This window comes from Molothrus aeneus, chromosome Z (assembly GCF_037042795.1).
Source record: "Molothrus aeneus isolate 106 chromosome Z, BPBGC_Maene_1.0, whole genome shotgun sequence".
Classification (NCBI taxonomy): domain Eukaryota; kingdom Metazoa; phylum Chordata; class Aves; order Passeriformes; family Icteridae; genus Molothrus; species Molothrus aeneus.
In genome coordinates, this window is record NC_089680.1 from 49,038,756 (window position 1) to 49,065,308 (window position 26,553).

Genomic DNA, 26,553 nt, shown 5'->3' on the forward strand with positions numbered 1-26,553 from the left:
GCAGTTAAGGCAATTACACTCAGAAAATAGGACTCAATATGCATTTGCCTACATAAAAGCAGCATGGCACTAACAGTTCAAATGAAGAATTAAACTGATTTGGTCTTTATTTTCTAAGAGTACTTCATACATCTCAAGCAATACAGCATCAGGCAAGTAAGAGATTTCAGTGATGGCAACTGGAAATGATTTGCAAGTTAGGGCTCTCTTGGCACTATGAGAAAAACACCCCTCATTTTAGTGGGAATAAGCAAGGCTCATTCCAGGGAAAAAGCCCATTCCAGGGAAACAGTACAGTTTAGTGGAGTTTGGGTGGGAGGGGGGGGAGGCACGTCACATGTAACAATGTAAAATAATGTAATTGGTCTGATGAAAAAAAATCCAGCAATTCAATTTAAGCATCTAACAGCAGGTGAAACACTTCCAGGGAAGTTACACTTGCTCTGTATGCAGCTAAGATATTTTCAAACCATCACATATCAAAATACAGACTAATTATAGTCTCTGCATAAAAGAGGAAAACTGCCCAATCTCTGTGCTTTTGTTTCATCTAATCTACGTTCATTGCACTCCTCATGCAAATGAGCACATTTGTTACAAATGGAGTAAAATTACTTTGCTAATCATCTAGTATTTTATCATATGAGTTTCAGGCTTTAAATATCTTATTTGTCTATACCTGTCTGCTAGCTGTGGCATGTAGCATGTGGTATACTTTTGGTATCATGATTTTTGCTCTGCAAAATTCACCCTAGGGCAAGCAAGCAGGCTCCACACAAGTGATCCTTAAAAGGCAGAAGGAAAGTCAGACCTTTGTGTGTCTGTGCTGATCTGTGAGCTAGGACAGTGTTGGGTGTCCCCTCGGGTGGCAGACAGCCCCCAGCCATGGCCCTACAGCATTCAATGAGGAGGAAAAAGCATTCATTCCCAGCTCACTGTCCAAGTCAAAGGCAGGCTGTGTGACACTCCTGGCTCCCTTTCTGCTGAGAAGGGAATGCAGTGCAGACAGTGTCACATACCCTGACAGGTGCAGCAGTGAGGGGGAAAGATGGAAAGTGTGACTCATTTTGATCCTGCACTTGTACTCAGGAATCAGAACAGGCAGCAGCTGTCCAGACTCCACCACAAGGATGCTAAGGCAGAGGTGCAGGTGTTGGCCATGGTTGTGGATAAGAGCCTTCATCAAAAACCCAGCAAAATTCTGCTACTGAGGCACATTTGTCAGATGAGTAAGGTGAGTAAGGAAGAACTTGTAGGAGCTTCTTCACTTTGCATTTAAATAAGGTTGTTCCAGGACCAGGGCAAGTAGCAAGGCCAGGTTTCAACACCTGTTCTTTGTCCAAAGCCTATGTGTATGGACTGGTCAGGCTGCTGTTATGTGGAATGGACACTAGCTAAGTTCTGACTGCCCAGAATCACTGATTTTTTAGGGTTGGAAGGGATCTCAGAAGATCATCCAGTCTAGCCCTGGTGCCAAAGCAGGGTCACCCTGAGCAGGTGGCACAGGAACATGCCCAGGTGGGTTTTGAACACTTCCAGAGAGGGAGACACAATAAGAACAGTCTGTTCCAGTGCTCTGCCACCCTCAATGTAAAGAAATTCCTCCTTGTGTTGAGGTGGAATTTCTTGTGTTATGGTAATGGCCACTAACCCTTGTTCTGTTTCTGGCACTGCTGAGAAGTCTGGCAGCATTCTCTGGGCATGTGCCTTGGAGATATTTGTGTGCAAATACAAATCCCTCAGTTTTCTCTTCTCTTCCCCAGACTAAACAGGTCCAGCTCTCACAGTTTCTCATTTCTCATAAGAGAGATGCTCCAGGCCCCAAATCATCTTGGCAGCTCTCCACAGGACCCTCTCCAGTAGCTCCTTGTCTTTCTTGCTCTGAGGAGCCCAGAACTGGTCACAGCACTCCAGATGTGCCTCACTAGAGTGGAGAAGAGGGGCACAATCACCTCCCTTGACCTGCTGGCCACACTCTTCCTGATGTCCCCCAGGATCCCACTGCCCCTCCTGGCTGCAAGGGCACTGCTGGCTCATGGACAGCTTGTTGTCCACCAGGAGCCCCAGCTCCTTCTGCACAGAGCTGCTCTCCAGCAGGTCAGCCCCAGCCTGGGCTGGTGCCTGGGGTTGCTCCTCCCCAGGTGCAGGACTCTAAACTTGCCCCTGTTGAACCCCATTAGGTTTCACTCTGCCCAACTCTCCAGCTCCTGAAGGTCCCTCTGAGTGGCAGCAAAGCCTTCAGGTGTGCCAGCCACTCCCCCAGTTCTGTATCATCTACAAACTGGATTAGGGTTCATTCTATCCCTTCATTCCAGGTGTTGATAAACAAGCTGAGTAAGACTGGATCCAGTATTGATCCCTGGGGAATGCCACCACTAGAGGTCTTCAATTGGATTCTACTCTGCTGGTCACAACCCTCCAAGCTCTGCCATTTCAGCCAGTTCTTGATCCAGCTCACTGTCTGTTCATTTAACCCACATTTCCTGAGTTTATTTACAAGGATGTTATGTGAGACAGTGTAAGAAGCATTGCTGAAGTCAGGGTAGTAGCAGAGGCCTGCCCTGGGAACTTTCTACATAAGACATTGTGGATGTTTATCCAAGGGATATGGAAACTCAGAATATTCTGCAAACTCTGTTTTTCTCCAGGTTTGATTTAAACAGGTCAGCAGGACAGATATGATCACTAACATACTTTTTGTTTCCTTCTGTTCCCCTGTCTCTCCACTAGCAAAACTTTTTGAGTTGGATGGTGAAATCAAAGCCTATTGGAAATCAGCTGTTGTGAATTTATATGTAGCTGAACTATTGGTTCCAGGCAGACAACTGTCTTGATTATTGTGATTGGGTTTTTCTAGTTGGGGTTTGGTTTGGTTTGGTTTGGTTTGGTTTGGTTTGGTTTGGTTTGGTTTGGTTTGGTTTGGTTTGGTTTGATGTGGTTTGGGGGTTTTTCCTTAGTTGATTTTTCCCTTTTTTTTAATTCTGGGGTTTTCATAAAAGGGATTTATTTTGGCTCACTCAGAAATGCTACATGTGTTGAAAGGGCAGATGGCATTGACAACACAGCCCACCCTGCAAAAACTACCCCTCAACAGAAAAGTTCCACACCATTGCTCTCAATAACTACCATTTTGTTTCATCCTTGCACATCCCTTACCACAGCTCTACTTTCCCTTAAATGTTCTTCACATCCCACCAGGGAATCCTACTGTGAGCCTCAAAAATGAGCCCCAGTTCCCTTACAGGGGTTCCCTGGGCGGCCCTCTGTGCACCCAGACCTGCCAGGCATGGAGATTCTAATCACACACAGCTGAGAATGGCTCTCCACATATTCATCTTTCACACACTGCACACATCAGACTGCGCTTTGTAAACCAAAGCTGTGCCCCATGCTGCTGATCACCAAAGGATTCATCACTGCAGGCACCTCATTTCAAGTGAGAACACAAAGTGCTGTGCTGTGCTGTGCCGGGGTCCCTGAGGCAGTGCCACCCATTTCCCTCTCATGGTGGATCTCCACAGGGCTGCCCTCACACTTACGGCAAAGCAGGAGGGAAGCCACTACTTATGTGCTGTGGCACACTGTTGAGCAACATTAAACAGGCAACATTAGAGAGTTTCTGCCTCACAGAGCAGAAAGGAGATGTTCACGCTCTCAGAAGCATGTCTTTGTCAGAGCTGTGGACAACAATTCTCCAGTCGTAACTGCACCTCCAGCTGTGAAAATCCTCTCTAACAGGCCTCTCTGTCTTTTCTCAGCAGCTGCCTTGTGTTCCAGTTGTGCAAGGGAAGGACCAGGGACCTTACTCCACCGACAAGGCCCCTCCAGCAGGGCTTTTGTGGAGGAACTAGGCTTTCAGTGCCACTGCCAAAAGTGCCTGACCACTGATGTGCAGGGTGAGTTCATGTGCAAGCAAAATCTAAGAAGCTGTTCACCCACTCCTAAGCCACTAACTGCTATGGGGGTTGACTCCAGCTATGTTACTCTTTTAAACATTTATCCAAAACAAAAAGCCACCCACAGTACAAACCAAAAACTTGTGCCAAACCAGCAAGCCAGACACTACACGGCTCTCCAGAACTGTCCCTGTGACCACAGACTCAGCTTCCCCAGGGGACCACCCCATACTAACAGCCTCTGCAGGCCAGCAAAAGTCTAACACCAAGAAGGGCTATTTTGGGAACTCCTTCAGCCTCCAAAGACATCAGCTTTTCAGGGCTTTTTTTCTATTAAGAAAAGTTGAGCTCAAGTCTTCCTATCTACAGAGACAGAATCAGCTCTCAGGGTAACAGGTGCAGGGTCTTCTGAGTGTTTGGGACCTCATGTCTTCTGCTGGTGACTAACACACCAACATGCAGTACTGGGTGCATATTTGCTGTGTCCCATTTGAATGGGACTGTGTCAGATTCTGCATCACAGGTAGTCTTTGCAGCAGACATCAGCAAATGCAACACACTGCAGTGGAAATGTCAGAGGTCCAAAAAAGGCATAGGTGGTTAAAAATTTTGCCATGTATAGCTCATGTTGAGACTAAGTACCATGCTTAAAACCCATCTCTAGTGGCTGGCATCCTTAGTTCTTCAAATGACAATGATGTTATGCAAAAACAGTGGTGCTTTAAGCAACAGATTGAACTTTTCACTGAGTTACACCTTAACCACTGTATCACACGGAAAATGCATCCTCAGTACCCTGCAGGTGGGGAGGACAACAGTGTTATACTGAGTGGGAGAGACAGCTGAAGGAACAGGGCTATTGCTCATGGCAACCCAAGCTTTTCATCAAATGTTGAGGGACAGGTAACAAGTCCTTCGGGATGACCCTCTGTCCCCCATCAGGAAAACAAAAGGAATTAATGTCCACAGGCCTATTTCTCAATCTATAAACAGAAAGTTAGTCACCTATGTGTGTCCTACCAAACATACTCAACACGGACCTGCAGAAATCACAGTCAGGCCACAAGTGTCACTTCAGGCCTGATAGGCACGTTGAACATTTTGGGGAACCATCTGAATCAGAGACAATACAGAATGGGGCACCTTTTGTAATCAAGTCTGAAAATACTCAAGCTACAGAGGCACTGAAGGACAGGTGACATTACAACTAGGGTGTAAATGCATGGCTACAGAAACTAATAACAATTTTCAACTGTGAGGTTTATTTATTTTTTTTTAATGACACAGACATTTTCTTTATTGCTGTTTTTTTAAATTATGAAATCAATTACAAAGTTTTTGACTTCAGGAAGTAACCTGTGAAAGGGTCAGTAAGAAATTGCAGAGACGGCTTCAAGCACAATAAAAACACTGAATCCTTGCTGAATGTTGGCTGGAAGAGAACTTCAGAGCACACACAGTACAACTTCCAACACACAGAGGGGGTAACTAAATGAGGTTGCTCCATTGCTGGAAGATCTCCCAGGGTGGAGACCAGGGGCTCATCCCCACAGTAAACACACAGGTAAGAAAAGAATCCCCTGAACTCCTGGAAATGTCCTGTACTCCAACTTGTGCCTGTTGTCTTTGAGGCTCTCCCTCTCCTCTTCTGAGAAAAATTCACCTCTGTGCCTTCCCTCCTTGGAGCTGATGGCAGCAAAAAGGTCTCTGATGCATCCTCATGCCCAGGCTGAAACAAGGCACAAATCACTGTGAAGTTAGGTGATAACAGACTGTTCATGATTGCACAAAGGTCAGATGGGCAAGGACTTGCTGAGGATCTCAGCTAACCTAATTGCTCAATCAACAATTTATACTAATTTATTTAGATGACAATATAATCACTCACTAAGCAACCCAACAATTATCCCTGGTGTGAAGCACACCAGGATTAGTAAAAAAAAGAAACGTCTCCTCCTGAAGACCTTGCAGACTCAAGGAATTTATTGCCTGGAGGAGCACAGGACTCATGGGATCCACAAGGAAAAGCACTTCAGGATTCAGTTAAATTTATGATGTGTGTTTAAGCGGATTGATGAAACATGCAAGTCATTACATAATACTTAGGGAAGAGACAAAAGGACAAAAAAAGGAAATACCAAGATGGCTCAGAAAGGAATAAACATGGAAAAGCAGAGGAAAATGTAGAGAAAAAGTGCTGACTCTGTATAAACAGGCCTCTAGTGTGTGTATTTCTGTTTGTGTCCTTCACTTCATCACTGCTGAGTGTTCCCTCCTCTCATTAAATCCTACTTCTTTTGAGTGCATCCTCTACTCTTGATAGATGTTTATAACAGCAGTGAACTTCAAGCTGGTCTCACTCGCAAGAGAAAAGGTCTGGATACCAGCAACAGAAGCTGGAAACCTCTGGGGTTCCCTTGTCTGACTGACAGCAGCAAGGCAGGCCACTGGGATCTAGGCCAGGTACTAGATAAACTGTCCATGCAGACATGCGTGTGCGCTTGCTCCTTGAACAGTGATGAGCTGGGGAACAGGATCAGGCTGTCAGGGCTGCTCAGCAGCCCGTGGGCACCATCCTGCACCATCACCAGCCAGGGACACGTGCCCAGGCTGTACTGCAGGCTGTCAGCAGTGTGCCACTCTCCCTCCAAAGGGTGGTCCTCCCTTTAGCATATACACCAGTCCACCTACCTGGTACCATTTCCAGATTTGCTCTGGTCTCTCCCCTCATCCAGCTTAAGAATGATCCTAAAGTGCCTTGCCCTAGTATCACATCACTTCTCTGACAAACAAGGCCGAGATGGGGCGACTCAGAGCATTGAGCCCAGAGATCCAGTCCGTCCTTCAAGCTGCTCATCTATTAGCTCAACATGTGTCTGCCAAGTTCACCCTGCTAAAGGCCTTGCTCAAGTTGCTTAACATCCACGCTCTTCCCTTCTCCACAGAGTCTGTCATCTCTTAAAAGAAGAAATCAAGTACCAATGGGCCAAACATATTGGGCAAACTCCCTCTCAGTCATTTTCCCTCCATCTAGCTCTTGGCAAAGAGTCTCCCTCTGTATTATCTGCTTGTGGACTGAAGAGAGGCTATTTCCCAGACTTTCCATACTACTGTTAGGTGGTGCAATGCCAGCCTCACAAACAGCACCTGATCACAGTCTTTCACAGTCAGGAGAGTGGGATGCCTATAATGACATCAGCCAGCTCCTTCTCCTGCCCCACTGACCAGTGGGATCACAGCTCCCTTCCCCTCCTGGTGGTGAAGCACTCAGGAAAACCCTGGTTTTTCAGAGGAAGCCCTTCATGGTAACTCGCAACTGTGGCCCCTCCACTGCAACTGTGCAATTGTGGAGCTAAATCTTGGATCTTTAGTTTGCAAATGCCTGATGTGAGAGATTCCAGAAACTGCCCTGACCCTTACAGAGAGAACCACAGAGGAACAGTGGCCTAACACACGTGCCCTGCCTGCTGGAAAGGCTGGGGTTCACTCTGTGGATTTTGTGCTGGCTTATATAGAAGCAGGGAAAATAGAGGCTTCTTTTCCTAGAGAGCAGAAATACATATATGTAGTACCTGAAATACATATAGATTTATTATTTTTTCTTAAACCTGAATTCATTTACAAGAATGAAGCTCAAGCTTCACCACTGCGAATCCATGGGACCAGACCAGACATCAGCTAGGAGCTTTGAGTTGTGCTGGCTGGTGGTGACCTAGTGAAATCTAGCAGAGCAGACAGTAGCCCACAGTAACTGGCTGCACTGTCTGTAAAGGTGCTGAGCAGAAATATTTAACATGGCAAAGCTTTATCCAAACAGAGAAAACATCCCTGCTCAGAAGGTATTTAAGGAGGAGTCTGTGCCTATGCACAGGGCACTACCAAGGAATTCCAGGCTGATCCCACACTGGAGCAGGGACTACAGGTGATTTGGACAGAAGAAACTGATATGTTCAGAATGGCAAAAAACATCCCCAGTAGCATTCCTGCTTTCCATGTCACTTGTCTCCTTGTCTGAGAGTTTAAAACACACTGAACATGACAAGAAGTGAGGTGCAACAACTAACTAGTGAGATAAGAATTAAGAATTTGTATTCAGGCATTTGCTTTATGTTGATTAAAAATAAAATTATTGTAACATAATCCCTCAGTTAAAGCTTGGTTGCCTGCAGCAGAAACTAATTCATTCCTTCACTGCCAAAGATTTGCATTGCTAGAGCCCACAAGCTCATGAAGCATTGTTTCATTTGCCTACACCCAAAGGGAAGGGATGAAAAAGAATTGAAATGTCGATTCTGAGGCTGAAAGCACCATGTTTCTTTCATATATCATGCAAACTCATGAGTTGACTTGAGACAGAAATGCAGTCTCTTCTCCTTCCTCCCCCCTTTCCTGGTCTTGAAGACCTAAGTGACAGCCTTCCCAAGCCATTTAATACTGCATCCAATCTGGACAGGGATGTTTTCTCTTTCAACTCCAGAGGAGAAGGGGGACACTGATCATTTAACTAAGTAATTTGAAAAAATGCAATCTTAATACACACACAATAGTTTAGATTCCACTATTTGATAAAAGAGATATACTAGAAGCAAAAAGAAAACCCGCAAAAAACAAACAAACAACCAAAAAAACCAAAAAAACCCCAACCAACCAAAAAAAACCCCAAAAAACTAAAAAAAAAAACCAAACAAAAAACAAACAAACAAACAAACAAACAAACAAACAACAAAAAAGCAACAACAACAAAAGAAAAAAACAAACCCAGAAGGAAGCAATAAAAGACCTTGTAAATGTCATCCCACATTGTTTTAGGATTCTGTACACCAGAAGCTCTGCTCTATGCCTTCCATCTCTTTATTAGCACCCTCTCCCTCTGATTTAAATGTCTTATAAACATAATCTTTATGAATTTTAGGGAGGACTGCTTACAAATTAACGATGTAAGTAAACAGACAATATGTTGATAATGCCAACATGGCTGCTAGCCAGCAGGTAACCAAAAAAAAATTGAGAATTGCAAAAATGGTAGATGCACATTCACAAATACAAACTGATTTAAATAACCTTAATTGCCAGTAAAATGTGATTTATTAGAAGTATTTAATTTTCAATCTTCCAGCAGGTCACAGTAAAGGACATTAAGATGGAGTATTCTCTCCTTCAGGTAATGAGCAATATGCTGCCAGTATATTGAAAATTTTAGTTGTTTTATAGCTGAAAAAATATTTCCTTATGAATAATCAAGATGGCCTAGTATTAATGTATAAAAACTAAAGGCCTACATTTTGAGATCTGTATTATCTGTAACATGAGACAAAAAGTACATCAGTGATTTTAACTGTGCTGTCAGCTATATTGGTCTTGAAAGCTTTATTTTTCCATATTTGTAACAAAAGTTAAAAGGTCTGCTTCTCTTCTGATAAACCTCAAATATATTTAGACTAACTCGATGGACAAAACATGGACAAAACTAAGAAGTAAAAAAGACCCCACATGAATACTGATAGTCAGTATAGTCGTTAACATGTATCTTCTTTACAGAACCAAGGAAAACAACATTGTTAGAAATTAATTACAGCACATTCAAGTGAGATGGCTAGACAGGTCACTAGGGGGGTGGTGATGCAAACTGCAAACACACCTTTTACACATTTTATTCTGCTGCTAACTTAATCCATTAAACTGTTTTCCTGTTCACTGCTCAAAACTCTCTACCAATGTGTGGAAAACATGATCAAATGTTCAGCATAGCAGCACCAACCTGATTTATCATTTAAGAAGATAAGAAGATAACATTGATAAGAAGAAACAACATTTTAGCTGTGAATAGACTCCATAAAAGATTCATTACTTTGTTAGACCATAAGTGTTTCTTATTCGGTGTCTGAAGTGCAGATCGAAATCCATTACAAACAATGATGGCACTCATCCTACAAAGAAAAATGCTGCTTTTAAACAGAAATGCTTGCTGCCTATGCAAAACAAAATCTCTTACCTGGGATGTTTGTACAATAAAAATTTCAATGCATCCACTAGAAAGAAAACAAACACAAAAATCCCCTGAAGATAATGGATTCAGGATCTTGTGAACAGCACCTAGAAATCCTGCACATTTTTAGGATTCTGTAGTCTAAGACAGTAAAAAAATTATATGCACACAGGATTTCTTCTGTGCCTACGAGGCACTGGTCTGTATTTATATCAAGATGTATATTTTCAAATTCAAAACATGTAATATCACCATTCTGTTATTTGGGAAGCGCTATAATGACATAGCTATAGAACAAAAGGTATCCTTGAAAAGACAGTTTATTTCAATTCAACATTTCTAAAGCAAGCTCAGTTTTAACACAAGCTGATCTTGAGTAAAATAAACAACTCTTTTAACAATTTACTCTTCAAAATCTCCACAACAATTTAAAGTCAGTATTTTCCTTCTTCCAATTCAGTGGCACAGTGGATATTGCAATGCAGAACCACACACCACACATCCATTTTCAGTCTTGCACTTTGTAGGAGTGGTTCTGATCCATTGCTGTGAAGAACAGGCAGACAGTAGCTGTGATGAACACATGTACTCCCTCATAGAGGAGCTTTGGTGAGAAGACGCTCCATATGAACAGGTGGTAGCGTAGACCTGTCACCAAAACAACGTAGATGGCAACTGGGATGGAACGCATCAGAGCGTAGCAGAAACAGCCGTGACCCACTGCTGCAGAGTTCCTGGGAACAAAAACAGAGGAGGTCATTCTCAGGAAAACTCAGAAAAGACACCTGAGTTCCTCCCCTCTTCAGCATTACTTCACAGCACAAGGAGTATTCAGAGACCTCCACTTTGTTTTAGAAAGCTGATTGTTAATGCAATGATGAACCAATAAAATTTGTTCTTGTCACCTCTATATATCCTATAATATGTATGTAGGTGTAAGCATAGATTACAATAAAGGTGCCCAGTAATTCACTTCAACCTTAGATTGTTCTGTACTTTAATGTATTTTGTTCTCATTGTCAAAGTTTCCATTAAGCAGTTTCAAGACCGATTTGTCTCCTGTTGACCTTGCAGTGCCGTTCCACCAAACCTGAATGGTAGGAAGAAGAGAGGACGACAGTACTTCTCACAAAGCTTCTAACCTGTTCAACAGACAATCAGATGGAGCATGCAGCCCCCTTGTAAAGGGCATTAAACTTGTCAGAGTGCACCACTGCCCATATAGCCAGCAACACTGTACAAAACAACATAAAAACCGTGCTATTGGAAAGCTTCACAAAGCTAACTAACATAACTATTGGAATATGATCCCAATATTACTGGATGGAACGTGCCTGGGCTCGTCTGGCTCTTGCTGCTTGACCAGAGGCAGCAACTGAGGTGGTTTTACCTCACAGACACCTTTGGCTGGCTGGATGCTGCGGATGGCACTTGGGACAAGTCCAGGCAAGCAGGAACTCAGTTTTACCTCTGGTGGAAAGGCTTTAGGCGAGGTGAAGGAAAAAGGAGTTGGGTCCTGCTGGAGGGTTTGATCCAGAGCTTTATGCCTAGGTCACAGACCTCTGAATCTTGCAACAGCTCCAACAGAACTCCGAACCGCATGGTCCCCGCGTCTTTTAAGCCCGGGGAGAGGGGGAGGGAAGGGATAGATGTGCCACCAACCAGGTAGGAGGGGGGAAGTCTCAGGAGACAAGTGACACCTGGATAGCCCAATGACCCCAGGGCTGAGAAGCCTCTTTTGAACTTTTGCCAATCAGACAATGGCCTTGCTGGAATGTTAAGATTGATGGACAGCACTTAGCAAGGGGGCAAGGGGAAGGGGAAGGGAGAGGCTGTTGTTGGCACACCTGAGGGAGGAAGTGGGATAGCTGAAACAGGATATTGCATCACACTGCACCACATAACATTCTCCAAATACCATATTCTAAATCTCACAAGAGTGATACATTGCATTCCTGTCACAGGTGCTTAGCTCAGCTGGGTCCACTACATCCCAAGAAATGTCTGCCCCATGTAACTTACATGGACCATATTTGCCACATCAATGTATTTTGGTGGATGACAAAAGTCAGATGAAAATGGAAGTGAAAAGGGTTTCTGCACTTTGATTGTCCTCCCTCTCCTGAGGCACCAACTCAAAGCAATGCTGGGTTGGCCCCTGTCCAATTTCCCCAAAATACATCTGCTGAAATTAATTCACACTAAATTCAGAAGTTTACCCCTTCAGAAAAAAGGAAGGAAAAAACTATTTCACTGGAATAATAAGCAAACATTTTCCTCTCCCCATCAAAATATTTTACATAAGCAGTTCCCAGAAGAACACACTGGCAAAGAGTGGAAATGTTTTACAGCGAAATCCTGATCTGAGGATCTGTTCTGCTCCTCCCAGTTTTTAATTCTAATCTTGTTCCAAGTAATAAAAATTTAACATGGCTAGCACTTCTGCAAGATGTTAATTAGTTACTTATGACTAAGTAAGCTACAGAACGGTATTTTACATAAACCATTAAACTTCTTGTTTTTAAAATAAAAATAACTTGGATACAGCCCTGTTTTCCAGTGAAGTCAAGATCTAAATTCCCAAGGCTTTCAGTAGAAGGAAGAACAGGTAATGAAAGCAAAGTTTTAAAATCAAGAACAGCAGGCATGAATGACTGAAAAGCATATATTCAGTTCACAGAAAACTATTTCCTTTGCTGCTTAGCCAAGAAAACGGAGCATGGGAGTGAATTAGACTGCTCCTTGCTTCTGCATAACTATCTTAATCTTCAGTGAGCTTGTGTAAACAACCAACTTTATGTTTAATAACTGATTTTATTGACAAGGATTAAACAAAGTGCAGTTCACTCAGTCTTAGCTGTTTTGATGCTGATATGAGTTAAAACAGTATTCGTAGTAAAACAGTATTTGTAATAGTCAGATGACCACTGAATAAACAGAGGAAATGGCTTTTCAGTCAGACAAACAGGCATTTTTAAAAAAAATTTCTAGAGTTAAAAAATGCACTTGATAGATCATATAGATGAATCTCCAGGTCAATGATCCAATTCTTTCTGTATTCCGATATCATAAAAACAGCTGTTTTCTACTTACAGGATACTTCTACTTACAAAAGCTCTCAGCACTCACTTCACCTCTCAAGATAACACAGACACATATCTTTAGAGGGAAAACTTGGACAGTTTTGCTGTATGATGCAGTGGTGCAATTTAGAGAAGGCAGCAAAAGCACACTGTATCCACAAAGTTAAACTGTTAGTGGGATTCCACAGCAGAATAATTAGGTTTATCTCAGAGCTGGTGAAAGTGTTCACACATGCATCGTTGCAGACAGAGAACTGGAGTGACTGAGCAGAAGCAGTGAGACCTACCTGGCCTGATCCTAAGGCAACAACTTAGCACATCATCATTCTTTTCTCTTACTTTGGCCAGGGACAAAATTTGCACAGCGAGTAGTAATGCCCTTTGTCTGCTTCTTCTTCTCATTCTACAGACACAGTGCACACAGCATCTCCAGGCCACAAGGAAGGCAGCATCCAGGGATTAGGCAGCTACTGATAACATGACCATGACAATCCAGCTAGTTCCGCCAGTTTCTGAGTTACTCCAAACTAATTCACCAGAAGAACAGAGAAAGCTGTCTGTGGGATGCCACTCATGTATCCTCATGTTTATGATCTGGACCAGCCAGTAATGAATAACCTTGCAAATTCTCAGTGCTATTCCAATTAAAATAATGGAAGACTACAGGACACATCTAAAGTACCAAACTGTAACTAATCCACACTGAATCATTCTTCAGCAATTAATACCTTTCATTATTTAAAGGAGAAGAGCACAGACAGGTATAAACTACCTCCATGTTCTGACAAAAACAGCCCACTATTAAGGCCTCTGCACAATGCAGGAGTAACAAAAAGGAATACTCAGCTTCTAATAATCATCTCATCTATAAAGTCAGCTTATGGGGACTTGAAACAGAGATCCATGTGTTACAAATGGCAAAGCATATCCAAACTTCATGTGAGATCCTGGAAAAAGTAATGTTTTTGGAGAGTTCTGAAGCAAAGAACACTACAGATTAAAATCAATAAACATGCTGTAATTAGAATGCAAACATTAAGTAAGGTCTACAAAACATTGGCTTTCAGCAAAAACTGTCTCTTAACGGAAAATATTTAATGCATAGTAAAATATGCCCAAGAAACTGTTATATTAATAGGTTTACCACTTCTTTTGATATCCTAAACCCTAATAGTAGATGTTCCATCAACAAATTTTCACCTCTAAATCCATCTCTAAGGTGCCACTCAGTAATACAAGTCTTGCAAAATGAAAAAAACTACAATGCAAAAAAAAAAAATCCACCCTGAAAAAACCCCCACAAAACAAAAAAAAAAAAAACACTATTATCTTGTGAAAACATGTCTCCTAGTTATACAGAATACTTGGCAGCTGGTGGCAACCTCCTGGTGGCACCAAGTTTTGTAGCTTAAAAATCAAGAAAAACATCTCCACAGACAGGCCTACAAATGCATCCACAAGGAATTTTAAAGTAATCTTTACAGTGTTTACAGTGTTCCAACCCTTTTTCCAACACACCATACCAAATAAACAGCATAGAAATATTCAAGCATATGAGGGAGGAATACCCTAGTATTGTCGCTCTTCTAGGGCTGGAAGAGGAGGGTTGCTCTGGAGGGTTTCACTATGAATGTGCTGAGTCCTTTCAATGCAAGTTACCCTCTAGCATTTCTGCCCTTCCACCTCCCCCTTTTCTAGTTGAACATCACTGCCTAAATTATGTCCTACTGGAGATCCTGAATTTGCCTATTTGAAGGCAATTACTGTACTGTTACTGTATTAACATCTTCTACAGCATTAAGTGGCACTTCTCTTTCTAGGCATTCTGCAGTTTCAAAGATCTCCCTGTTTAGTGCCCTCTGAAAAATACTCAGGATTTTGTTCATCCGCCCCAGACATACTAATGAAGGATTGCACTCAGAAACAAACTGTGTAGCATTCAAAATTTCTCCAACATCTTAGAGTATCTGCAATGTGTAAGAAATTTCTCTGATCTAAGCAAGTACCAAGCAGTTCAGCAACAAGAACAAATTTTCTGTATCTCTCTCACATGTCCCATTCCCACTTAGTATAATTCTACAACACTATTTTAGATTATAGAACACAATCCTGCATTTTCATGGAAAAACACCTTATATATTTATCAGTTCCAAGGGAACCAAGAGTCCTCTGGAAATTTACATGATTAATTCTGGTAGAAACTACCAATCAGAACCACAGTTTTAATGCTATGAAGTCACGATTTTGTCACAACACCCTATCAATGGATAGATGTCAAAAATGGTGCTTGCCAGCAAGATATAAGGGCTGTTAAGTGTATTCTGCTGCCATGGAAATTAGGAACTTGGGGATGACTGATTTTTCTCTGCCCTCTGCATTCTTGTCCCAGTAAGAAAGGCAGAGAAGGTACAACTACCTGAGCAAGGTCATGTCTGTGGCAGTAAGTTACAGGGGACTGTAGCACATGTGGATTGTAGTACAGGGCTCAGCAGGTTCTGACAAAGACTTAGCTGTAAAAAGCTATTAGGACTTAAAACTTCAATTCTCTTGATTTCAGCATCAAGAGTATGAAAAGTAGAATTGTATCAATGTTTTTTCTGGTTCTCACTGCTGGCATAATCAGTTGTGCTGTGAGCTTCATGTCAGCAAAATAAGCAAAAAAAAAACCAAACCAAACCAAACAAAACAAAAAACCACATACACACACAAAGAACCCAAAACAAAAACATACACACACAAAAAAACCTGAAAAAACCAAACCAAACCAAACCAAAAACCAAACCAAAACAAACAAACAAAAACCACAAAAAAACAAAACAAAACAAAAAAGACAAAAAAGAAAAAAAAAAACACTAAACCAAGCCAGCCTATTCCTCTTGACACTGTCCCAGATTTTACTGCAGCAAGGTATAACCAAACCATCCTAACAAGCAAAACACAAATCCTAAGTATTTCAAAGCCCAGCATCAGTCAATTTTCTATGACTATTCTTCCAGAATTCACTGAACACTTCATAAGCTTTCCAGTAGGAAAAAAACCTGAAGCATTTTACAATGGCATCATACATGCAAGGAATAACAAGGAAATTCACAGGTTGATTTTCTGCTAAGGTGCGTCTGCACAATTTCCTGCCCATCTTTGTAAACAAACAGTTATTCTTCATGACCTTAGCTAAAGGTGTAAAGAAAAATTGCATCTGACAATTGTTATTGACAGACAGGATCTGAAGAAATTTAACACACACTGTTAGTGTCCAAGTTATTCAATTAAATTCAAGTGTAATATGTTAAAACATACCAGTATAACAAGACATATTGACAGTGACACAAGGCATTTCTAGAAAGGTAAAGCACAATTTATTTAAGAGTGGATAGGAAACTGACCAGCAAGGCCAGAATGGGTGGTAATCTATGTTTTTTACTCACTGTGGCAGTCAGTCACAAGTAGGGTCCCACAGTGAATGCTACTGAGCCCCAAACGGCTGAACATTTTCATAAATACATTATTAATTCTGGATGAATCATGTCTAGATGGTAGGACTTGAAAACACAGCTAATGTGCTGTTGGGCACTAAACTGGGTGTTGAGGTGGACAGAGTAGAAGGGAGAGCTGTCTTACTGAGAGATCTGATCAAGCTATTAAGACCTATATGAAGTTTCACAAAGTCCTGGACCCGGGTTATGGGCTAGGATGCACGCACGTGACTGGGAAACAGTGCTGCCAAAAGGGACCTGGGGGTACTGGGGAACAACAAGCTAAACACGAGTCAGCAGAGCACTGCTGCAGCAACAGGCAAATCACGTCCTGGGCTGCATTCTCAGGGCACTACTAGCAGGGAGAGATGTGGTTATCCCAACACTACTAAGTGCTTGTCAGGCCATACCTGTAGTACTACGTTCAGTTCTATTCCCCACCCTTCCAAAAAGACATGGACAGGCTGGAGGGGCTCTAAAGAAGGACTGGAGAGCATGAAAGAGCTGTACAACATAAGACATTAGAAGTTAAGTCTCTTCTTTGTGGAGAAGGCTCAGGGAGACTTCATCACAGCATTCCTGTGCTTTATTATTTCAAGATGACAACAAAGGATGGAGATGCTTTCCTCACCAGGTGGTACACGGAGAAAATATAGGGCAATGGGTACAAGTAGCGCTGGGAGAGGTTTCATCTCAGTATAAAAAAGATATGTTCTATAGTGAGAACTATCACTCACAGATACAATCTTGCCAGGGATCTGGTAGAGATCCCCTCACTGCAAATTCTCAAGACAAGACTGGACAGCATGCTAGATGATCTCATGGAGGCTCCTCTTCCCAGAAATGGTTGAACCAGATGATCTTTTAAGGGCATCTCCAACCTGGGGTGATTTGTGGTTCTGTGAAACAATTCTCACTCTTCTGCACTGAGGGCAGACTCAATTCTTTCTTGTATTTTTCCACTACAGTAACTATTTTTAAACTTACGACTTAAATAAAATTTGAGTTCTCTCCTCAAATTACTCCTGCCATCCCAGTAACACACACATTCAATAAGAATTTGTTAACTTCAAGAAAAGGTGTGAGAAAAGAAGATAGAAAAATCCTAGATAAATGCAGAATGACAGTATGTCACAGCTACCAGAACCAAGCAGTTATGTTGGCCATGGAACAGAGGAGAACAGAAAAGTAATGGAGAAAAAGGAAAAGAAAAATTGTAAGAATAATAGGACTAGGCCAATACCAGCAAAAGTACAGGTTATATTGCTACAACATTGCTACAATAAATAGGTATAAGAGGTATAGAGGTAAAGAGGTATACGAGGGACAATAAAGAGGTATATAAGCAAAGGTCTGCAAGTCTGACCCTCTCTTTCCAGCAGTGATCTTCTGAATGACTCTGCTTGTGCTTGAGCAGCAGCATAAACCACTCAGAGTCCAATATCATCATGCAGCTCTTGTTGATTTAAGAGAGGAAACAAAGTCGGTACTATGCTCCAATCTGTTTCAGAATAAATAGGGAGGAATATGCAAAATACTGAAGAGAAAGGGGCAATGGAATAATTTCTTCAGTGAACTGTACATTCATGCATTGTATCAGAATATTGCTCCCAACTTTCTTTACAGCTTTTTCTAGCACAATGCACAGCACATTCATCTTCAGAGACCCTTTATTCCTTGTGGTGCAATGAGATGCCTTCTGGGATTACACAGGGATACTCTTACTAAGCCCAAGTGTCATACACACTTTTTACTTATGCAAGTTTATAGGAGTGTTGGACTTAGTAATTCAGCTTTGTGTAAATTACTTTTAAGAGCAATACTCAGCATTGGGATAAAGACTGCAGAGCCCCACAAACCATAATCCAAGCAAAATGGATTACAGCATGATCTGTAGACCTAAGACCTCTGCAAGGATGGAAAGGATGAGACACTGCTAATATCAATAACTGCAAAAGGAACACTGAACAAAATGTAATTAATTGCAAGATTAATCTGATGTTTTATGAAGATACCGTGATTAGTAGCTGCAGAACCTCCTCCTCTTTGGAACCCAGCTGAGAAGACAGACAAATCAGCACAGGATTTTTCATGCCCTAGTTTTGGTTATACTGTAATTATAATGGCTCTGAGACAGAAAATGTAAACAGACAGAACACAACTATCAGAAGATTGCAGTTGTTAATTTGCACTTTGAGGAGGGAAGGGAAGGAAGGGAGGGAAGGAAGGGAGGGAGGAAGTGGCGGAAAGAAGTGGCGGAAGTAGCGGAAGGAAGTGGCGGAAGCAAGTGGCGGAAGGAAGTGGCGGAAGTAGCGGAAGGAAGTGGCGGAAGGAAGGAAGGAAGGAAGTGGCGGAAGGAAGGAAGCGGCGGAAGGAAGTGGCGGAAGGAAGTGGCGGAAGGAAGTAAGGAAGTGGCGGAAGGAAGGAAGTAAGTGAAGGAAGGAAGTGGCGGAAGGAAGGAAGTGGCGGAAGGAAGTGGCGGAAGGAAGTGGCGGAAGGAAGGAAGGAAGGAAGTGGCGGAAGGAAGTGGCGGAAGGAAGTGGCGGAAGGAAGGAAGGAAGCGGCGAAAGGAAGGAAGCGGCGGAAGGAAGTGGCGGAAGGAAGGAAGTGGCGGAAGGAAGTGGCGGAAGGAAGGAAGTGGCGGAAGGAAGTGGCGGAAGGAAGTGGCGGAAGGAAGTGGCGGAAGGAAGTGGCGGAAGGAAGTGGCGGAAGGAAGTGGCGGAAGTGGCGGAAGTGGCGGAAGTGGCGGAAGTGGCGGAAGTGGCGGAAGGAAGGAAGGAAGGAAGGAAGGAAGGAAGGAAGGAAGGAAGGAAGGAAGGAAGGAAGGAAGGAAGGAAGGAAGGAAGGAAGGAAGGAAGGAAGGAAGGAAGGAAGGAAGGAAGGAAGGAAGGAAGGAAGGAAGGAAGGAAGGAAGGAAGGAAGGAAGGAAGGAAGGAAGGAAGGAAGGAAGGAAGGAAGGAAGGAAGGAAGGAAGGAAGGAAGGAAGGAAGGAAGGAAACATATGTTGATTGAGAAAGACCAAGAGAGTGTAAAAGTGATAAACATTCACAATAGAGACAAGGTACACTTGAGCAAATAAGAGGTAAAGTGTGTATGGAAAAGTGAAAGAGCCTGTCAGAGAGGGAATGCATACAATAGAGCAAGAAATTGAGGAAGAGAAAGTCCATGAGAGAAATATGAGAAGTATGAGAGAAAGGTGAAAAACAACAGGGAAAAGGAGGGAAAGCATACCAGGAACACACACTGAATGTGTCTGTGGGTGTGAGCATAAGGGGACACCAGAGAGAAGATGAGAAATTATGTGCACAAGAGAGAGGAAAGGTGTCAGAGAGGGGACAGGCAGGGGAAAATGGATGAAAAAATGAGAGATAATTTAAGAAGAAGACAATTTTATTAGGAATACACATGTGGAATCACAAGCATGTGACAGAACAGGAAAGTACACAAATGAGATTGCAAGGTTTCCAAGTCAGCACTGGAAACGAGGAAAATGGCTGCATAAGGGAGGGAAAGTGTGCCCAAGAGAGGGAAAGTAAAAGCAATAGAGAGGAAGCATAAGACTGTGAGATGGGGAAAGTGTACCAGAGAGGAAAAACACATGCAGAAAAAGGGGGACACACTATAGAGAGAGAAGGAAAGCATGCATGCAAGGAAGTAGAAACTTAAAAGATGAGGAAATCAACAACAGAGTATGAGGCCAAGAGGGTGGGGTAGCATACACAAGGGAGAAAAGTGTACAAGGGCAAGCAAGGAAAACTGCAGCAGACCAAAGGAAAAGCACACACAACAAAGTAAAGCCATGATACAGAATTCTAGGAATTGAAAGCATTAACTAAAAGAAAAGCACAAAAACAAACAGGGATGGAATGTGTGAAAGAGGGATGGAATGTGTGAAAGTGAGACAGAAAGTATGAGCAAAAGAGAAGAGGGGAAGTGAAAGAGCAAGTGAAGGTAAGAAAAAGGCAGTGTGCATGAAATCAGAAAAGTACAAGCAAGAGAGACTGGGATACTGCTCAACTGAAACTAAATGTGGTCAAGAGAAAGCAGTAAAAGCAATGAAGTATAAAAGAGAAACAAAATATGTGAGACAACCCACAAGAAAAGGAAAAAAACATGCAAGAGTGCCATAGGGATAGGGAAATGCCTATACACAAGAGCAGGAGGCAAGACAAGCATGGTAGAAAGGGAAGAAGCCCTGCGAGGCGAGTGTGAGAAAGCAAGGAAGAAAGTGATAGAGTGTGTGAAAAAGTAAAAGAGGGTAAGAAGGTGAAAGACATCTGATAGGGGGAGCCAAAGGTACAGTGGATGGGAGGGAAGGGATGTCCAGAGAGGGGTGAAGGGAGAGGGAAAGACCCCAGGAGAGACAGATTGATGGGGAAGGAGCATGTGGGAGTGACAGAACCTGTGTATGCCAGTGAGTGCCAAGGTGTGTGAGAAGCAAGAGTAAGGAAGCAAGAGAAGGAGTGTTAGGGTGAATTTTGGAGGGTAAGTGAGGGGGCAGCAAGATGAATTAAATTATGGAAGAGAGAAATGCAGAGAGAGGGAACTAGCAAGTAGACAGTGAGAGGAGTGCTACTGAGAGACACACAAGAAGCACAACCAAGAGCGACAGCATGTGCTGGGGCTATAATGCAAGTGAGTGACATAAAGCATGCAAGGGAGAAAACTACAAGGTGGCAAAGTAAGAGAGCCCACGATAGAGGGAAAAGTGTGGGGAAGATGGAGACAAACAAGAAATCGTGCAAGAGGGAAGGAAAACAAGAGAAAGAAGGGAGAAGGGAAAGCAAAAGGGATAATAAAAGATGAAAAGGGTAGCATGACAGAGAGGTAGGAAAGGAGCACAGGAAATTGACAGTAGGAGTAAGAGAGGAAGTACAAGCAGGGGAGAGGAGAACTGTGTGCTTTGTATAGCAATGCAAGAAAGGGGGGCAGCAGAAGAGCAAAGGGACAGAGGGCAAGGGTGTGCATGAGAAAGATGATACACACAAATGAGTGAAGACATGCAAGCGAGACAGAGAAAGCAAGAGAAGGGGTCAAAGAGCACCCAAAAGAGAGAAAATGCACACTCAGGAGAGAGGACATGAACACTGAAGACAACAGTAAGGGCATATGACAGAGAGGGAAACATACTGTGAGAAATGTAAAGCTAGAGGAAGTGTGAAAGGCAGCAAGTGGGACAAGGACAGAGAACAACAGAGAGGGAGGTAGCAAGCTAGGGGGGGAAAGCATTAGCCAGAGGCTGGAAGCATAAGCAAAAGGGAAGTCCAAGAGGAAAAATGTGAGAAAGGTGGGAAAGCATGAGAGAGGAGGTTAGTGAGAGAGAAAGACTTAACACAAGATAAAAAAAGGAAACAGTATAGCACAAGGGGAAGAAAAAGCATGCAAGGGAAGCAAAGCACTAGAGAGCGAGCACAAAGTGCACGTCCAAGACAAAAACCACATACCAGACAGACAATAAAACTAAATGACAGCATGAGGAAACATGTGTGTGACAGAAGGAATATGGATGAGGTGAAGATGGGGAAGAGGTGTGAGAAAGTGCAAGGTGAGCAGAACATGACATCAGTAAATCATGAAAAGTTATGGGGAAGCACATGACAGAGAGAAGAACGGCAGGTGAGAAGGAAGCAAATCATATACTGCTGGGAAAGTGTGTGAGAAAGACAAGGCAAGTGACAGAGAGGGTGGGAGTTGAAGAAAGAGAGGTAAGGGGGAACTGAGGACAATAAAAAAAAGAGGGAAATGAGGAGAGAGGGAAAGCTAGAGAAAAAGGGAACAAGACCAAGGTAATGACAGTAAGACAGGGAACAATGACACTAGACAAGACAGAAAGCACAAGTGGCATTGAAAGTGCAAACAGGAAGGGTAATTTTGTGAGACAGAAAGCACACAAGAGAGGAAGGAAGACACAGAAATTAAGAATAGTAATACACATAAGAGAGGGCAGTGCCAGAGAATGAGAACAGCAAGCAAGAAAAAGCACACATGTAAGATAATGTAAGCATGACAGGCAGAATTCATGTGAGAGAGGAAACACATGAGAGTGAGGAGGATGCATCTGAGAGGGAGACTGTTGAGACAGGTAGGTACAAGGTGCACCATGCATGGGTAAAGGACACAGAGAGAGGAAAAGGGTGTGGGAAGCCTGTGAAAGGGCAAGTGTGAGGAAAAAAAAAGTAGAAGAGGCAAATGACAGAGCCAAAGGGAAAGGGATAACAAAGGGAAAAGAGAGGGATACTTAGGGAGAATTACAGAATCACAGAATTGACTAGGTTGGAAAAGACCTGAGGTCATCAAGACCAACCTATGAGGTAACACCACCTTATCAACTAAACCATGGCACTGAGTGCCACATCCAGTCTTTCTTTAAACATGTCCAAGGACGGTGAATTCACCAACCTCCTGGGCAGATAGTTCCAGTGCCCAATCACTCTTTCAGTGAAGAATTTTTTCCTGACATCTAATCTTATCTTCCCCTGGCGCAGCTTAAGACTGTGTCCTCTCGTTCTGTCAGTTGCTGCTGGGGAGAAGAGACCCATCTGGTTACAAACACCTTTCAGGCACTTGTAGAGAGAGGTAAGGTCTTCCCTGAGCCTCCTTTTTTCCAGGCTAAACAACCCCAGCTCCCCCACCATTCCTCACAGGACCTATGTCCCAGACCGTTCACCAGCCTCGTTGCCTCCCTCTAGACACATTCAAGCATCTCAACATTCTCCCTAAATTCAGGGGCCCAGAACTGGACACAGCACTCCAGGTGTGCCCTCACCAGTGCTGAGTACAGGGGAAGAATCACCTCCCTGCTCCTGCTGGCCACACTGTTCCTGACACAGGCCAGGATGCCCTTGGCCTTCTTGGCCCCCAGGGCACACTGCTGGCTCATGTTCAGTCAGCTGTGGACCAGCACCCCCGGGTCTCTTTCTGCCTGGGCACTGTCCAGCCACACCATCCCCAGCCTGTGGTGCTGCAGATTGTAGTGACTCAGGTCTGGGACCTGGGACTTGGACTTGTTAAACCTCATATCCTTGGACTCGGCCCATCTATCCAGCCTGTCCAGGTCCCTCTGCAGAGCCCTCCTACCCTCTAACAGATCAATACTTGCTCCCAGCTTGATGTCATCTGCAAATTTACTGATGGTGAACTCAATCCCCTTGTCCTGATCATCAGTGAAGACATGAAACAGAACTGGTCCCAGCACAGACCCCTGAGGGACACCACTGGTGACTGCCCCCCAACTGGATGTGACACAATTCACCTCCACTCTCTGGGCCCGGCCATCCAGCCAGTTCTGAACCCAGCAAAGAGTGCTCCTGTCCAAGCCTTGGGCTGCCACCTTTTTCCAGGAGTGGAAGTCCTGTGGAGAGATGGTGTCAAAGGCATTGCTGAAGGTCAGGTAGAAAACATCCACAGCCTTCCCCTCATCCACCAGGTGGGTCACCTGGTTATAAAAGGAGATCAGGTTGGTCAGGCAGGACCTGCCCCTCCTAAATCCATGCTGGCTGCATCTGAGCCCTGGGCCATCCTGGAGGTGCCATGTGACCACACTTGGGATGATCTGTGCCATTCTCCTGCCAGGCACAGAGGTCAGGCTGACAGGTCTGTAGTGTCCTGGATCTTCCTTCCTGCCCTTTTTGTGGATGGACATCACATGGACCAGCTTCCAGTCATCTGGGACCTCCCCAGTGAGCCAGGACTGCTGGTAAATGATGGAGAGTGGATTCACAAGCTCATCTGCCAGCTCCCTCCTCCCCCTGGGATGGCTACCTGGGCCCATAGACTTGTGAGCATCTAAGTGGCTCCACAGGTCTCTGACTGCCTCCTCCTGGATAACAGGGGACCATTCTGCTCCCTGTCCCCATCTACCAGCCCAGGAGGACAGCTGTCCTGAGGACAACCTGTCTTTCTCTTGAAAATTGAGGCAAAGAAAGTGTTAAGTATGTCTGCCTCTTCATCATCTTTAGTTACTAAATTCCCTCCTGCATCTAATAGAGAATGGAGGTTTTCCTTGCATCTCCTTTTGGCACTGATGTATTAAAAATAACATTTTTTATTTTCCTTCACAGAAGTGGCCAGATTGAGTTCCCACTGAGCTTTTGGCTCTCTAATTTTTTTCCTACACGACCAACTAAGCAAAATTTCCCTTAAACATTTCCTGAGACACCTGACTCTCCTTCCAAAGGTGATACACCCTCTTTCTTTTCCTTAGGTCCTTCACAATTTCTTTGCTCACCCAGACTGGTTGTCTTCCCCGATGGCTCATCTTTTGGCACATAGGGACAGCCTGCTCCTGTGCCCTCAAGATTTCTGTTTTGAAGCATGCCCATCCATCCTGGACCCCTTTGTTTCTAAGGGCTGCTTCCCAAGGAACTCTCTGAGTAAGTCTGTTGAATAGGCCAATGTCTGCCCTTTAGAAGTCCAGTGTGGACTTGACCCCCCTCCTTGTTTCACCAAATACTGAAAACTGTAATTTCCATGATCACTGTGCACTGGGTGGTCTCCAACCACCACATCTCCCACCAGCCCTTCTCTGTTTGCAAACAGCAGTTCTAGCATTGTCCCTACCCTGGTAGGCTCGCTCATCAGCTGCAACAAGAAGTTGTCCTCCACACACTCTAAGAACCTCCTAGACTGCCTCTTCTCCGTTGTGTTGAGTTCCCAGAAGGTATCTGGCAGGTTAAAGGCACCTACAAGAACAAGGGCTGGTGACTGTGAAACATTTTCCAGCTGCCTATAGAAAAGATCATTCACCTCTTAATCCTAGTTGGGTAGCCTATAACAGATTCCTACCAGGATGTCGGCCTTGTTGGCCTTTCCCTTGGTTCTTAACCATAGGCACTCAACCATATCATCATTAATCTCAAGTTTTGTGGTGTAAAGAGCCCCCCTAATATACAGGGCTACCCCCTTCCACCTCTTCTCCCTTTCCTGTCCCTTCTAAAGAGCTTGTAGCAATCCATTGCAGCACTCCAGTTATGTGAGTCGTCTCACCACATTTTTGTAATGGCAACAAAGTCATAGCTTTCCTGCTGTACCATGGCTTCCAGCTCCTCTTGTTTGTTACCCACACTGCACAAATTAGTGTACATGCACTTCAACTGGGCTGCTGATTTCAGCCCTGATTCAGGCTTACCACCATGGGCTTGTTTCTGGAGAGCCTAGTTGCATCTACTTCCCCCTTTGAACATAGCTGAAAGCCCTCTAAATGAGTCCTGCCAATTCATGGGCTAGAATCCTTCTGCCTTCATAGATAGATGAAGCCCACCTGACTCCAGCAAGCCATGTGGTGTTAAAGCAGCCCCATGATCAAAAAACCCAAAATTCTGCTGATGGCGCCAGCCCACTTGGTGATAATTTGGGTTCTCATGTTCCTTTCATCATCTGTCCCTGCCACTGAAGGGACTGAGCAGAACACCACTCTACCCCATCAACCACTTGACCCAGAGCCATGAAGTCCCTTTTAACTCCTCTTTTCAGTCTCATCACTGCCCGCCTGGAGTGTCAGCAGAGCGTAATAATCAGAGGGCTGAATCAGCCCAGGGAGTCTCCTGGTGATATCCCATACCTGGGCCCCAAGGAGGCAGCAGACCTCCCTGTAGGATGGGTCTGGTCAATATACAAGGTCCTCTACTCCCCTCAGAAGGGAGTCACCTACTGTGACTACTTTTCTTTTTAATGCTAGAGGTAGTGATCCATCTGACAGATGAAATGTAATCTGGAGGCTCTCCAGGCAGATTATTTTCTTCAATATCATCTGGCTGACCCTCTGGATCCAGGCCTCATACCTATTCTGAAGTGGCACCTGGGCAGGTAATGAGGGTCAGGAAGAACTTTTTATTAAGTCCCCAAGAAGAAACCCATTTCCATTCTCCTTCATCTACTAGGTCTCCTCCTTCTGCCTGATTGTAGGAGGCACAGGAGTCCTCTGGCTCCTGGAGGGCTTCTCTCACGGATGGAAGGGTGAAACTCCACAATATTTCCCTTTCACTTTCCCTAATACTCCTTAGTCTTTTGACTTCCTCCTTAGCTTGGCCACCAGACAGGGGAGATCATTCAGCTGTTCACACTGCAGGCAGGCACCATCCATCCCTTGGTGCTTCTCACAGGCTCAAACACTACTT

General features: G+C 43.8%; 1 protein-coding gene across 2 annotated transcripts in view; it reads right to left on the reverse strand.

Annotated features, from left to right (window-relative positions):
• Positions 1 to 8,962: 8,962 nt before the first annotated feature.
• PIGG (phosphatidylinositol glycan anchor biosynthesis class G (EMM blood group)) overlaps positions 8,963 to 26,553 on the reverse strand; it is an 81,040-nt gene continuing 63,449 nt past the window's right edge. For both annotated transcript variants that reach the window (XM_066569655.1, XM_066569657.1), the window contains one exon: positions 8,963 to 10,616. In XM_066569655.1, the coding sequence (XP_066425752.1) occupies positions 10,391 to 10,616 (226 nt within the window). In that variant the 3' untranslated portion in view covers positions 8,963 to 10,390. The remainder of the gene's footprint in view (positions 10,617 to 26,553) is intronic.